Source organism: Callorhinchus milii, unplaced genomic scaffold (assembly GCF_018977255.1).
Source record: "Callorhinchus milii isolate IMCB2004 unplaced genomic scaffold, IMCB_Cmil_1.0 Scaffold23, whole genome shotgun sequence".
Lineage (NCBI taxonomy): Eukaryota > Metazoa > Chordata > Chondrichthyes > Chimaeriformes > Callorhinchidae > Callorhinchus > Callorhinchus milii.
In genome coordinates this window covers 3075077-3090993 of record NW_024704764.1, presented here as the reverse complement: position 1 = coordinate 3090993, position 15917 = coordinate 3075077, and the positions used below count along the sequence as shown (strand labels likewise).

The 15917-nt window shown below is 45.6% G+C and overlaps 1 protein-coding gene and 1 long non-coding RNA gene across 2 annotated transcripts in view; one reads left to right on the top strand and one right to left on the bottom strand.

Annotated features, from left to right (window-relative positions):
* Window positions 1-5812, bottom strand: part of LOC121850654 — a 9362-nt gene extending 3550 nt beyond the window's left edge. The window contains exon 1 of the long non-coding RNA XR_006085699.1: window positions 5526-5812. This is a non-coding gene — a long non-coding RNA (uncharacterized LOC121850654). The remainder of the gene's footprint in view (window positions 1-5525) is intronic.
* Window positions 5813-9491: 3679 nt separating this feature from the next.
* Window positions 9492-13063, top strand: LOC121850662 (granulocyte colony-stimulating factor-like). Its single transcript, XM_042343438.1, has 5 exons — window positions 9492-9507; window positions 10145-10317; window positions 11002-11109; window positions 12150-12302; window positions 12890-13063. Exons 1-5 carry the CDS (start codon window positions 9492-9494, stop codon window positions 13061-13063), a joined length of 624 nt encoding a protein of 207 aa, XP_042199372.1.
* Window positions 13064-15917: the final 2854 nt, after the last annotated feature.

Here is a 15917-nt window from a genome sequence, read left to right as displayed (position 1 = left end):
TCCATTTCGATATCTCTGCTGTCTTTGACACACTTGACCACATTATTCTTCTGCACCGCCTCTCCTCTCAGTTCCGGCTTCATGCCTCTGCCCTTGTCTGCTTTCACTCTTACCTTTCCCATAGTCTCCACTATGTATCCGCTAACGGCTTCTCCTCCAGCCCTCGCACCATCACATGGGATGCTCTTCATGGCTCTGTCCTTGGTTCTCTCCTCTTTGGCATGGGGGCGATCTTCGATGCCAAAGAGGAATGGGATGATACACAACTCTATCTCTCTGCTTCCACCCTCGACTGCATAGTGGACCACTGCTGTCCTGACCGATTGTCTGTCAGACATCAAATCCTAGATGAGAGCTAACTTTCTCCAGTTGAATGTCAACAAGACCGAGGCTCTCCTGATTGGCTCCCATCAGTGCGTCCAGATCTCAGGCAATGACAATCCTTGCATCTTCGAGACGTCTCAAAGCGCTTCACAGAAAATATTGTAAAGTGAATTGACTTTATATTTGTGGGCAAAATGTGGCAGCCAATTGCGCACAGCAGTGTCCCACAAACAGTCGCGGATTGAATAACTAAATTATTATTGGGTTTTTTTCTTGAGGGATTATTATCCCCGGAAAAGCGATCTGCCAACCGACTAACAACCAGGTTCCTACTTACTGCAAGGTAAACAGAGGTGTTTGGAATAAGGAAACTTGCCCAACATTTCACTCTGCCAGGAATAGTACCCAGGTCTCTCGCTCTAACCACTGAGCTACAGGACTTCACACCATCCATGGTTGCACACTCCACCTCACTGAGCCAGTCTGGCACCTTGGCATCTTGTTTGACCCTCAACTATCCTTTCTACCCCACATGACCATGAGTATGTGGGTGGTGGAGTTTTGGATCAGTTTGATCCTGTGCATGGTGGAGATGGGAAGTCCGGCAAAGAAGGCATTTGAGGAGTCCAGTCAGGAGGTGATGATGCATAGACGAGTGTACACTCGGAGGCAGGCAATATGTTGGAGATAGAGCAAGGCGGTCATGGTTAGGGACCAGATGTGTGGTAGGCTGTGGATCGAACCTGACACCTAGGTTGAGTACTGGTTCAGTGAGTCTGAGGTATAGACCGGGGAGAGGTTGAGGAGGTCAGAGCCTCAGGACAGAAGACATTGACGAGAGCCAAGGAGTATAGCTTCATCTTGTTAACATTGAGCTGCAGGAAGTTTGCACTTATCCAGGCCCTGATGTCTGCCAGACAACAGAGAGAGCTTCGGCGGACCTGGAGTCGCAGCTGGAGGAGGCAAAGTAGATTTGTGTGTCATACCCATACATGTGGAAGTTTACCCCATGTCTGTGGATGTTTGGTCTGGTCACAAAAAGAGAGGACATCGTTTGTGAATTTGACAAGCGCCATCACTGCGCTGTGGGGGAGGGTGGAAACCAGACTGGAGGGCTCGAGGAGGGAGTGTGTGAATGAAGCTAGCTAGTGAGTGAAACATGTCCCAGAGCTTTGGCAGGGAAGGGTAGGTTAGAAATGGGACAACACTTTGTAAGGTTATAGAGGGGTTTAAAATCCTTGTCCTCACCTTCAAAACCCTCCACAGCTATGCCCCTCTCTATCTCTGTGACTTGCTAAATCTTTAGCAACTTGTCTGTTCCCTCTGCTCAGAGGATACTGCAGCTTCATGTTCCCCACCTGCCCATCCCACCATTGGCGGTCAGGCCTTCAGCCTTCCTGACACAACCTCTAGAACTCCATCCCGGAGTAAACTTCATCTCACCCTTCCCTTACCTCCTTCAAGGCCCATCTCAAGACCTTCCTCTTTGACCTCACTTTTGGTCATCCTCTCACCTCCATCCCCCTGTCCTCCAGCCCTCTTGATTCCATCCCCCAGTGCAAACTCTTCACTGTCCAGCGCCTTAGGACGTCCTCCCGATGTGAAAGGCACTCTATAAATGCAATTTGTTGATGTTGTTCCCTGCCTTCACTCGGGTTTTGGCTTGCAACTGAATAGGAATAATCCGTGGCTCCACTGATCATTACCCTTCAAGTCCTACCAATGAGCCAGGCTGGGCTGCGTTGACGTCAGCTGTGTCCTGGCTCAGGAACCGGATTAGAGACCATCACAGAGGACAGGAACATAGTAACAGGAGTGGTCCATTCTATTAGATCATGGCTGATCTGTACCTTAACTCCAATTACCTTCCTTGGCTCAGATCCAAATCCCTGACTGTCCAGAGCCTTGGGACGTCCTCCCAACGTGAAAAGCGCCGTGTAAATTTAATTCTGTTGCGTCCGTATCTGCGTGCTGTGATTTATAATAATAATAATTTGGTCACTCAATCCGCGGCTGTATGTGGGACGCTGCTGTGCGCAATTGGCTGCCACGTTTCGCCCACAAAATATAGTCAATTCACTTTACAGTGCATTCTGTGAAGCGCTTTGAGACGTCTCGAAGCCGTGATCAGACGCTGTATCAAACGCAAGGATTATTATTATTATTATTTGGCTAAATTCCGACATTCCATTGCTGAGCGTGTGTTTCCTTGGACACAGCTCATCTCCAGAGATGCTCCATCCTCTCCAGGAGGATTGCCACTAGTTGGTCAATTGACATCTGACAGATGAAGTTTTGAGCCCTGATTGAGTGATTTCCAGGTACGAGGAACTCCTTGCCGGCTTCCTGGTGGGCAACACAACTCAGCATGAGACGCGGGAGAAACATCTATGCTATAACTTTCTTTCATTAAACGTTGACAAGATATGGACATTCTCCGTCTGATGAAAGCCAAACTCCTGCTCACTTGCCTCGTTTAAGCAAATTTCCTTACTCCACACGCCTCCGTTTACCTAGCAGTAAAGAGAAACCCGGGTGATTAGCAGTTCTTTTTTACGTGGGGGGGGGTTATGATTCCTTAATTAATTAATAATGAAATAAATAATAATTCATAAATAATTAATAATGAAATAAATAAATTGGTCCCTCAATCCACAACTGTTCGTGGGACACTGCTGTGCGCAATTGGCTGCAATTCACTTTACAGTATACTGCGTCAAGCGCTTTGAGGCGTCTCGAAGACGTGACAAGGCGCCATATCAAATGCGAGGATTATTATTTATTATTATTTTGATAATAATCCTTATTAATCATCCACATTATTGATCTCAAAGGCGTTTCGCGGAATATATTATAAAGTGGATTACATGTAAGGATTATTACTTCTATATTATTGTTCACTATTTTCCCCACCATCGGCGGAGAAAATATTGTACCTTCGTTCCCTAGAACGTCAACTCTGACGATCTCACGAACCAACTTCCCCCCCAAACCCCCCCCCCCCCCCACCCACCCCCACCCCCTCATCTTTCCCGGGCTTGGGTAGTGTCAAGAGCTTCGAGATGTCACCCTGAGGTGGGGTGTAAATTACGTAGAATTATTCATCTGTAATTAGTTCCATTTCACGGTTTGACAATCGGAAATCCAGATTTTCGTGATGAAGTAACATTAGAATTTTTTTTGATACGAGAGAAAATTTTGGGAGGGTAACTCGTAAATCAGTCAAATCACAGTTCCTTGCTGGGGTGTGTATATAAATAATACAGTGCGAGTGTGTAAACCACAGGACCTCGGTACACGGCACAGCACAGCACCCCCACGGCTATTTACCAAAGCAGCAAAGATGAACTCTCTGATTGGTAAGAATGGGCTCTTCGAATACTTTTTTGAGGTTTTTGATGTACTTTTAGCGAGCAGCAGCTTCTATCTAGCAAAATCACAGATTTTGTTCATTTTGACCCGTTTTTTTTTATACTGAGCTGGTTCACAGGCTCCATTGAGGGTGCAGAAAAAAGGGGATAGATATTACAGATAGATAGAGAGGGACAGAGAAGGAGAGAAGGAGAGAGAGAGAGGGAGAGAGAGGATAATAATAATCCTTGCATTTGATATAGAGCCTTATCACGTCTTTGAGATGTCTCAAAGCGCTTTACAGAATACACTGTAAAGCAAATTGATTGTATATTTTGTGGGCAAAACGGGGCAGTCGATTGCGCACAGCGGCGTCCCTCAAACAGTAGTATAACAGGATATATTGTGGACACACCAACAAGTGGAAGCAGCCTATTTATCTCCATTCTTCAAATGATAATAATTCTCTCTTTCTCTATTTCTCTCTACATTCTTTCTATGATCTCTCGCTCTCTCGGTTTCTCTCTATTTCTCTCTCTCTCTCTCTCTCTCTCTCACACACACACTCTCTGTATCAAGCTGATGGTCTGACCCTGACTTCTTTGACTGATGCTCAAAGCCCAACTAATGTCACACCCTTTGTTATTCCCCAGCTCTGTGTCTTTGGACTCTCTTGGCTGCCACGATTGGAAGTCTTTCATCTATTCCCCTTCTGCCGGAGAATTCCGGAGACCCAGTCCCAGAGATATTCCGCAAAGGACTGAAGAACAACTTGGGTATCGTGTCAAAAATCCAGGAAATTGTCCGTGAGCTAGAAGAAGCACATGTAAGTATGGAAATCTCAGCAATTGACTTTGGTGTTGGGGTTCCATGGGTCGCCAGCTGATCATGGCAATGGGTTTCTGCATATCAGATGCCTGGCTGACTAAAGACAAATGAAAGACTTGGGCTGGCTGTGTTTGGAAGTATTCACATTGTCTTGGTTCAGTAAATAACTGTTCAGTTCTGGCAGATGATCTTAGAGAAATCACAAGATCAATTTCGATGAAAAAGTCCCTCTGGCCCATGATCCTCATCCTACCAGAATTTCATCACAGCATCAACCTGCTTTTTAAAGTCCACTTTCCAGCCTCAGTTACCTTCCCAGCAACCTTTTCAATCAGTGTTGACCCTCTGCAAATAGCCTCAGCATTCTTGTACCTTCTGCCACCTGCTTCCTGCCCCAAATCCCTTCCCCGCCCCCCACCTCCCAGAGGTAGAGGGTATATCTTTCAGGTTCTCTGATGTTCTGAATCAATTGAATGGTGTGTGCTGGAGAGGTGAATGTTAAGAGGCTCACATTGGCTCATGGTCTTATCGTTAAGAATATTGTTTGAATATTGTATGAAGCTTTCAGGAATTCTTAAATTCAGCCTTTATGTGGAAGATGTTGAGAATATTGAGCTGAGGGAATGAATGATCAGTTGAATGCAGATGAGCCGACTGACCTACTCTTCTTCCTCTACCTCAGATATTGGCCCCTCCTCGCCTGAACGTCAATAAGCTGGGTTACCAAAGCGAGTTCCTGTCCATCCGTCCAGGTCAGACACGGACGTGTCTCATGTCAGAGTTCCAGTTGGTGAGTGAGACTATTTCACTGACAGGGTGGCGGACCAAGAGATCAATTGGGTTTGTTTTCAATTAAAGCCTTGAATGACGTGTCAATCTGGCTCAGTCACTCACTCTCTCCCTCACATCAGGGACTTTTGAGTTCACAGCATAAGCTGACACTCCAATTTAACCTATAGCGCTGAGTGTGTGGGGGCACAGTGTCATACTGCCATATATCAGATGACATGTTAAACCGAGACTATGGCAGGCAGGCAGACAGACAGACAGACAATCAGACAGACAGATGGATATGTGCTGGAGAAGCAAGCGGGTTTAAACATTAAATAATTGGACAGTCTCGAGGCACAAGCAGAAGTCAGGCCATTTTCTTCCTTTTCCATTTGCTCCACTCAGTTTCCAGCAACGGCGACGTGACCGGCATAGGACTGGGTGTTTACCGGCCACAGAATGTTCAGTAACAGGGAGATCCAAGGCACTTGCCCTGCTGTCTACTTGTCTGTATGTCCAGCTGTCTGTCTGTCTGTCCAGCTGTTCCATTTCGATATCTCTGCTGTCTTTGACACACTTGACCACATTATTCTTCTGCACCGCCTCTCCTCTCAGTTCCGGCTTCATGCCTCTGCCCTTGTCTGCTTTCACTCTTACCTTTCCCATAGTCTCCACTATGTATCCGCTAACGGCTTCTCCTCCAGCCCTCGCACCATCACATGGGATGCTCTTCATGGCTCTGTCCTTGGTTCTCTCCTCTTTGGCATGGGGGCGATCTTCGATGCCAAAGAGGAATGGGATGATACACAACTCTATCTCTCTGCTTCCACCCTCGACTGCATAGTGGACCACTGCTGTCCTGACCGATTGTCTGTCAGACATCAAATCCTAGATGAGAGCTAACTTTCTCCAGTTGAATGTCAACAAGACCGAGGCTCTCCTGATTGGCTCCCATCAGTGCGTCCAGATCTCAGGCAATGACAATCCTTGCATCTTCGAGACGTCTCAAAGCGCTTCACAGAAAATATTGTAAAGTGAATTGACTTTATATTTGTGGGCAAAATGTGGCAGCCAATTGCGCACAGCAGTGTCCCACAAACAGTCGCGGATTGAATAACTAAATTATTATTGGGTTTTTTTCTTGAGGGATTATTATCCCCGGAAAAGCGATCTGCCAACCGACTAACAACCAGGTTCCTACTTACTGCAAGGTAAACAGAGGTGTTTGGAATAAGGAAACTTGCCCAACATTTCACTCTGCCAGGAATAGTACCCAGGTCTCTCGCTCTAACCACTGAGCTACAGGACTTCACACCATCCATGGTTGCACACTCCACCTCACTGAGCCAGTCTGGCACCTTGGCATCTTGTTTGACCCTCAACTATCCTTTCTACCCCACATGACCATGAGTATGTGGGTGGTGGAGTTTTGGATCAGTTTGATCCTGTGCATGGTGGAGATGGGAAGTCCGGCAAAGAAGGCATTTGAGGAGTCCAGTCAGGAGGTGATGATGCATAGACGAGTGTACACTCGGAGGCAGGCAATATGTTGGAGATAGAGCAAGGCGGTCATGGTTAGGGACCAGATGTGTGGTAGGCTGTGGATCGAACCTGACACCTAGGTTGAGTACTGGTTCAGTGAGTCTGAGGTATAGACCGGGGAGAGGTTGAGGAGGTCAGAGCCTCAGGACAGAAGACATTGACGAGAGCCAAGGAGTATAGCTTCATCTTGTTAACATTGAGCTGCAGGAAGTTTGCACTTATCCAGGCCCTGATGTCTGCCAGACAACAGAGAGAGCTTCGGCGGACCTGGAGTCGCAGCTGGAGGAGGCAAAGTAGATTTGTGTGTCATACCCATACATGTGGAAGTTTACCCCATGTCTGTGGATGTTTGGTCTGGTCACAAAAAGAGAGGACATCGTTTGTGAATTTGACAAGCGCCATCACTGCGCTGTGGGGGAGGGTGGAAACCAGACTGGAGGGCTCGAGGAGGGAGTGTGTGAATGAAGCTAGCTAGTGAGTGAAACATGTCCCAGAGCTTTGGCAGGGAAGGGTAGGTTAGAAATGGGACAACACTTTGTAAGGTTATAGAGGGGTTTAAAATCCTTGTCCTCACCTTCAAAACCCTCCACAGCTATGCCCCTCTCTATCTCTGTGACTTGCTAAATCTTTAGCAACTTGTCTGTTCCCTCTGCTCAGAGGATACTGCAGCTTCATGTTCCCCACCTGCCCATCCCACCATTGGCGGTCAGGCCTTCAGCCTTCCTGACACAACCTCTAGAACTCCATCCCGGAGTAAACTTCATCTCACCCTTCCCTTACCTCCTTCAAGGCCCATCTCAAGACCTTCCTCTTTGACCTCACTTTTGGTCATCCTCTCACCTCCATCCCCCTGTCCTCCAGCCCTCTTGATTCCATCCCCCAGTGCAAACTCTTCACTGTCCAGCGCCTTAGGACGTCCTCCCGATGTGAAAGGCACTCTATAAATGCAATTTGTTGATGTTGTTCCCTGCCTTCACTCGGGTTTTGGCTTGCAACTGAATAGGAATAATCCGTGGCTCCACTGATCATTACCCTTCAAGTCCTACCAATGAGCCAGGCTGGGCTGCGTTGACGTCAGCTGTGTCCTGGCTCAGGAACCGGATTAGAGACCATCACAGAGGACAGGAACATAGTAACAGGAGTGGTCCATTCTATTAGATCATGGCTGATCTGTACCTTAACTCCAATTACCTTCCTTGGCTCAGATCCAAATCCCTGACTGTCCAGAGCCTTGGGACGTCCTCCCAACGTGAAAAGCGCCGTGTAAATTTAATTCTGTTGCGTCCGTATCTGCGTGCTGTGATTTATAATAATAATAATTTGGTCACTCAATCCGCGGCTGTATGTGGGACGCTGCTGTGCGCAATTGGCTGCCACGTTTCGCCCACAAAATATAGTCAATTCACTTTACAGTGCATTCTGTGAAGCGCTTTGAGACGTCTCGAAGCCGTGATCAGACGCTGTATCAAACGCAAGGATTATTATTATTATTATTTGGCTAAATTCCGACATTCCATTGCTGAGCGTGTGTTTCCTTGGACACAGCTCATCTCCAGAGATGCTCCATCCTCTCCAGGAGGATTGCCACTAGTTGGTCAATTGACATCTGACAGATGAAGTTTTGAGCCCTGATTGAGTGATTTCCAGGTACGAGGAACTCCTTGCCGGCTTCCTGGTGGGCAACACAACTCAGCATGAGACGCGGGAGAAACATCTATGCTATAACTTTCTTTCATTAAACGTTGACAAGATATGGACATTCTCCGTCTGATGAAAGCCAAACTCCTGCTCACTTGCCTCGTTTAAGCAAATTTCCTTACTCCACACGCCTCCGTTTACCTAGCAGTAAAGAGAAACCCGGGTGATTAGCAGTTCTTTTTTACGTGGGGGGGGGGTTATGATTCCTTAATTAATTAATAATGAAATAAATAATAATTCATAAATAATTAATAATGAAATAAATAAATTGGTCCCTCAATCCACAACTGTTTGTGGGACACTGCTGTGCGCAATTGGCTGCAATTCACTTTACAGTATACTGCGTCAAGCGCTTTGAGGCGTCTCGAAGACGTGACAAGGCGCCATATCAAATGCGAGGATTATTATTTATTATTATTTTGATAATAATCCTTATTAATCATCCACATTATTGATCTCAAAGGCGTTTCGCGGAATATATTATAAAGTGGATTACATGTAAGGATTATTACTTCTATATTATTGTTCACTATTTTCCCCACCATCGGCGGAGAAAATATTGTACCTTCGTTCCCTAGAACGTCAACTCTGACGATCTCACGAACCAACTTCCCCCCCCAAACCCCCGCCCCCCCCCCCCACCCACCCCCCACCCCCTCATCTTTCCCGGGCTTGGGTAGTGTCAAGAGCTTCGAGATGTCACCCTGAGGTGGGGTGTAAATTACGTAGAATTATTCATCTGTAATTAGTTCCATTTCACGGTTTGACAATCGGAAATCCAGATTTTCGTGATGAAGTAACATTAGAATTTTTTTTGATACGAGAGAAAATTTTGGGAGGGTAACTCGTAAATCAGTCAAATCACAGTTCCTTGCTGGGGTGTGTATATAAATAATACAGTGCGAGTGTGTAAACCACAGGACCTCGGTACACGGCACAGCACAGCACCCCCACGGCTATTTACCAAAGCAGCAAAGATGAACTCTCTGATTGGTAAGAATGGGCTCTTCGAATACTTTTTTGAGGTTTTTGATGTACTTTTAGCGAGCAGCAGCTTCTATCTAGCAAAATCACAGATTTTGTTCATTTTGACCCGTTTTTTTTTATACTGAGCTGGTTCACAGGCTCCATTGAGGGTGCAGAAAAAAGGGGATAGATATTACAGATAGATAGAGAGGGACAGAGAAGGAGAGAAGGAGAGAGAGAGAGGGAGAGAGAGGATAATAATAATCCTTGCATTTGATATAGAGCCTTATCACGTCTTTGAGATGTCTCAAAGCGCTTTACAGAATACACTGTAAAGCAAATTGATTGTATATTTTGTGGGCAAAACGGGGCAGTCGATTGCGCACAGCGGCGTCCCTCAAACAGTAGTATAACAGGATATATTGTGGACACACCAACAAGTGGAAGCAGCCTATTTATCTCCATTCTTCAAGTGATAATAATTCTCTCTTTCTCTATTTCTCTCTACATTCTTTCTATGATCTCTCGCTCTCTCGGTTTCTCTCTATTTCTCTCTCTCTCTCTCTCACACACACACTCTCTGTATCAAGCTGATGGTCTGACCCTGACTTCTTTGACTGATGCTCAAAGCCCAACTAATGTCACACCCTTTGTTATTCCCCAGCTCTGTGTCTTTGGACTCTCTTGGCTGCCACGATTGGAAGTCTTTCATCTATTCCCCTTCTGCCGGAGAATTCCGGAGACCCAGTCCCAGAGATATTCCGCAAAGGACTGAAGAACAACTTGGGTATCGTGTCAAAAATCCAGGAAATTGTCCGTGAGCTAGAAGAAGCACATGTAAGTATGGAAATCTCAGCAATTGACTTTGGTGTTGGGGTTCCATGGGTCGCCAGCTGATCATGGCAATGGGTTTCTGCATATCAGATGCCTGGCTGACTAAAGACAAATGAAAGACTTGGGCTGCTGTGTTTGGAAGTATTCACATTGTCTTGGGTTCAGTAAATAACTGTTCAGTTCTGGCAGATGATCTTAGAGAAATCACAAGATCAATTTCGATGAAAAAGTCCCTCTGGCCCATGATCCTCATCCTACCAGAATTTCATCACAGCATCAACCTGCTTTTTAAAGTCCACTTTCCAGCCTCAGTTACCTTCCCAGCAACCTTTTCAATCAGTGTTGACCCTCTGCAAATAGCCTCAGCATTCTTGTACCTTCTGCCACCTGCTTCCTGCCCCAAATCCCTTCCCCGCCCCCCACCTCCCAGAGGTAGAGGGTATATCTTTCAGGTTCTCTGATGTTCTGAATCAATTGAATGGTGTGTGCTGGAGAGGTGAATGTTAAGAGGCTCACATTGGCTCATGGTCTTATCGTTAAGAATATTGTTTGAATATTGTATGAAGCTTTCAGGAATTCTTAAATTCAGCCTTTATGTGGAAGATGTTGAGAATATTGAGCTGAGGGAATGAATGATCAGTTGAATGCAGATGAGCCGACTGACCTACTCTTCTTCCTCTACCTCAGATATTGGCCCCTCCTCGCCTGAACGTCAATAAGCTGGGTTACCAAAGCGAGTTCCTGTCCATCCGTCCAGGTCAGACACGGACGTGTCTCATGTCAGAGTTCCAGTTGGTGAGTGAGACTATTTCACTGACAGGGTGGCGGACCAAGAGATCAATTGGGTTTGTTTTCAATTAAAGCCTTGAATGACGTGTCAATCTGGCTCAGTCACTCACTCTCTCCCTCACATCAGGGACTTTTGAGTTCACAGCATAAGCTGACACTCCAATTTAACCTATAGCGCTGAGTGTGTGGGGGCACAGTGTCATACTGCCATATATCAGATGACATGTTAAACCGAGGTCCTGCCTGTCTGTTCAGATGGACATTAAATGTCCAGTGCCACTACTCAAAAAGTGAAGGAAGATTTCCTCTTGTCATGGCCAACAATCCCCCAAATAAAATTGGTTGCTCACTTCATGACTGTTTTGCAGAATGTTGTGGTGCACAAATTGGCTGCCGATTCACCTAGAAATACACAGTCACTACAATTTACAGTGAAATCCTGTGAAGCGCTTTGATGAGGTGCTAGATGCTCTATCTAATGTGGGGGTTTGGTTATCGTGGTCTGGCTGCTGAATGTTAAGGACTCGAGTGTTAATATGGGTGAATAGGTTGAAACAGTCATTATGGACTGAGGTGATTCTTTCAGAACTGACAGCATAACCGCTTGGGAGTCCATTCCCCTCGTCCCACCCTCCAATTGACTAAAACACAACTCTCAGGCTGCTCTGCTGCCAAAGTGAAGCTGAGAGACTGACAGAGTCACAGCCACTGAGTCAACCTCCAATATGATCTTCGTGTCAAACCCGTGAGGAATTCGCAGCCATCAGCAGTGACCGAGACCTGTTTATAGGGGAGGAGAGGGTGAGCAGTGCCCAGCGCCAGAATCACTTTGCACCAGCACCTGAGCTGCCAATGGGGGCACTACCGTGGACAGAATCCTGGAACAGACGGGCTTCGGGTTGGCTTGGCTTGGGTTGGATTAGGATAGGTTGGGATGTGTTGAGTTGAGTTAGGATAGGTTGGGATGGGTTGAGATGGTGCAGACGACTGATGGAGAAGAGATCTCCTGCAAACAGTTAGGACAACCACATTTCTGTTGGTTGCAGGAAATGTGCCTCAATGACATCCTCTCCGGGCTCCAGCAATACGACAGCCTCCTGAGATCCCCGGTGATAGTGAAACACCTCGGAAACCATCTGCAGCGACTGGAGGAGCTGCACTTGGACATTACTAACTTAAGAACGAATCTTCAGGAACTGGTGAGTGTTGTACTTTGTCCTTCAATCGGCTCATTCAGTTGCTTCTCTCGCCTCTGAGTCAGAGATTTCTGATTTTGTTCAAGCACTGCTAGCCTGACCCTCCAATGCTGAGGGTGGGGAGTGGGAGAGGGGTCTTTCAGATGAGAGATTAAGCAGAGGTCCTGTCTGTACCAGTTCATGTGGGTGTTAATGATCTCACAGCACAATTGGAAAAGAGTTTCTCTTGGTGTCCTGGCTAATAATCTCTCAAATAGTCATGGTCATTCACTCATGCCTGTTTGTGAGACACCATTGTGTGCAAATTGGCTGTTGCATCCGCCCACAAAACACACACAGTCACTTCACTTTACAGTGATTCCTGTGCAACACTTTAAGGCGCTCTATCAAATGTAAGGATTGTTATTATTTATCAAAGCAATAAGAGAGAATTGAAGCCTTATGCATCAATAAAATCCCTTTCATTGTGAAACGTGCAACAGATTAACACAGCCCTTTGGAGAATTGTACTTTAGGCGTGTTTTTGTATTTGGTGTATATAAATCCTCATCGCTCGGTAAGATAGAAATTTGATTTTCTTTTAAAAACAGATGAAATTTTCCTACACTATCGAAGCTCCTTACGGATCGGAGCAGTCTGGTTACACATTGCCCAGCTATCAGGGGCATTTCCAGGAACGAGTCAGTGTTTACTTTGTGCTGAAACACCTGCAAGAGTTCTCAAATCGCATTTTCTGGTCTTTGCGTTACATCAGTGAGAAGTAAACGAGCAGTGCCGTGGGTGGGGGTGGGCGAGCGGGGGGAGGGGATGGGGTGTTCGGGGTGATTTCCGACGAACCAGATTCTGCTGATTTTATTTCTGATCAAAATGGTCTTTTAAATGTATTCACGTAAACCGGTGAATGTTGAAGTTCGCTTTTAAAAGCTAAATATTTAAACTGTCACCAATATCTCCCAACCTTGAATTCTTGTTTGAAACTTCCCTTCTCGTTGCCCTGGTCATTGACCCAAATCCATGGAGCTGAACTGAAGATGTTCCTATTCGTTCTTCCCAGTCACTTGTCTCAGGCTCAAGATAAAATCTTCCGAGGGCACAAAAAATTCCCATATCCTTTAAACTATAGATCCATAGAGAGGAACAGCACCGAAAAAAGGCCATTCCACCCATCCTGTATGTAAGTTTCTTTTAAGAGCAATCCTTTCAGTCCCATTTAACTGCCCCCTACTCCCCCCCCCACTCCCCGCCCCATGTACCCTTAAGATTGATTTACGCAGAAATTGATAATGGTTTTGGAAAAATTTTAATTCAGTCTCAATTTTGTCTCAAACCGGCTTCCCAAAATTAAGTATTTTCCCAAAACTCTGCCAGCTTTAAAGTTTCAGGTGTGGGTGAATGGTGCTGAGTCCATATCAACAAAAATTGCACGTATTGGCTAAGAGCTGAAACTCAGTTCTATTATTATTATTATTATTATTGAGGACATGTTTTATTGCAAGTTTTAAGTCTTATAATGAGATTCAAAGACAGTGTTAATTGTTCTGTAGACAGAACGCAGCTCTGCTCCTCGAGCAGTTGATTGTACAACTCGGATTTACTTTTTTTCCAGCATATTTCCCTTCTGGGGGACGTCTCAAAGCGCTTCACACTGCTATGCTATTCATTTAAAGTACTGTTTGTTATTACACCTCCTGCTAAACCAAGTACCATCGCCGACCCAGTCTCCAGTCACTGGAACCCTAACCTGCAGAACCCTGCCCTTTCCCCCTCTCTATTTGTCTTGAAGCTCTCCCTCTCCCTCTCCTCCCATGCTTGGCATCCGACTCCATCACTGCGAAGCGTTCTGAGGCGTTCTCCTGTGTTAAGAGTGCTGTGTAAATGCAAGTTGTTGTCATTATTATTGTTATTAATATATTAATATTTATTTATTTTAAAAAATGAATTAAGATTATTTTTATACACAAAAGATCAAAAACATTCTTTAGAAATGTGTTTGTAATGTAGACAATCTGAATAAAAATATCTGGTGCTCACACTCTTCGGTGTCACTGCCTATTATTGTGTTGAATCGTTGACAACCACTGAACGTGGTGGAATCCCACCCAATTCAGGATGTAGATCTCATCCCCCCATCACAGCTGCTTTTTAGTCCTGGGACTCATCCTTCACCTCCTCCCACCCCCCTCCCCACTTCCTTGGCATCCCTGTTCCAGTCATTAATTACTCTCTGCGTAAGGAAAGACTTCCTGGTGTCTGTCCACTAAACCTGTGTCCTCTTGTCCTACTGTCTTGAAACATCCTAAAGTATTGATGTGGCTTTACTTTCTCAATCCCATTTACCACGTTATACACCTCTATAAGGTCCTCTCTGAGCATCTTCTCTCAGGACTGAAGAGCCTGAGCTTGTGTAATCACTACTCACAGCTCATTCCTCTAACACTGGGATCAGCCTCATTGCTCTCCTCTGCACTATCTCAAAGATGTCTGGGGATCTAAACTCAAGTTGTTTGGAAACATAACCCTTTTTATTGCACTGTGAGTTAATGAGTCAACTAAAATTCCTAGATGGCTTATCAATTTCCCCTTTGGTAAGGCTCTGTCTTGTGACCCTGCGTGTTGGTTAACATGGCATCTTATGCTCAGTTGTTATTGTTCTGACATTGAACTTCTTTCACTTTTTCTTTTTGGCACATTCCCATAAGCCACAGTAATTTCAGCCGCAGCCCCCGTCTAAAGATCACGGTCAAACTCAGCCCAGGAAAAAAAAGAGGAAGTTTCCACTCTCACAAGACGCTAGGGTTTCCTCGTCAGAAGGTCGGAGTCATTGAAATGACTTTTCAGTGGAAGTGAAAAGCACTTCTCAGCCGATAGCACTATGTGTAAAGTGTAGTAGTTCCTGAGCCAGATGGATCCACAGTAGTCCAAGCTCTGCGGTTTTAGCTGACATCCCCAATGTATGCTCAAGATGCTCCAAGCATTGGCTTTCGCTAAACTGTACCTAATACTCTCAGCAAGCAGTGTCCATCCGAGAAAGAGAGTGTGCATTCCATTCCAGACCCTGGGAAATTTCTATGTGTAGGTGGCATGAATTTGCGCAACTCCCAGTCTGATTTTAGTCCTCTTAAGAAAGGTCAATGGGTTTCTTCATCTGCTGAGTCTAAAAAAGGAACCTGCTAATGCCTATTGACTCGTGCCCATGTGCATTCAAACAGTCACGCAAACATAAGAATATAGGAACAGGATTAGATCATTCAGCCCATCGAGCCACCATCGTATTGGATCACAGCTCATCTGTAATTTATTACCATTATTAATAATAATAATAATAATCCTTGCATTTGATATAGCGCCTGACATCATGACATCAGTGAGATGTCTCAAAGGGCTTCATAGAACATACTGTACTGACTGTATATTTTGTGGGTGAAGTGCGGCAGCCAATTAAGCAGAGCAGTGTCCGTCCCACAAACAGTCAGGATTGAGTGAATAAATCATTATTGTGAGTGGAGTAAGGAAACTTGCCTAAGGTTTCTCCCACCCACCACCCGCCCCCCACCACCCACACCCCAGAATCAAACCTGACACTCAGGCGCAGAGCCGAGGAGAATTCCTCACCGTCAG

Bases quoted from the DNA above. Each gene is read 5' to 3' on its own strand.
- LOC121850662 (XM_042343438.1), top strand. The intron at 10,318-11,001 runs GTAAGTATGGAA...CCTCTACCTCAG, and splicing joins GTGAGCTAGAAGAAGCACAT to ATATTGGCCCCTCCTCGCCT. The intron at 11,110-12,149 runs GTGAGTGAGACT...TGTTGGTTGCAG, and splicing joins TCATGTCAGAGTTCCAGTTG to GAAATGTGCCTCAATGACAT.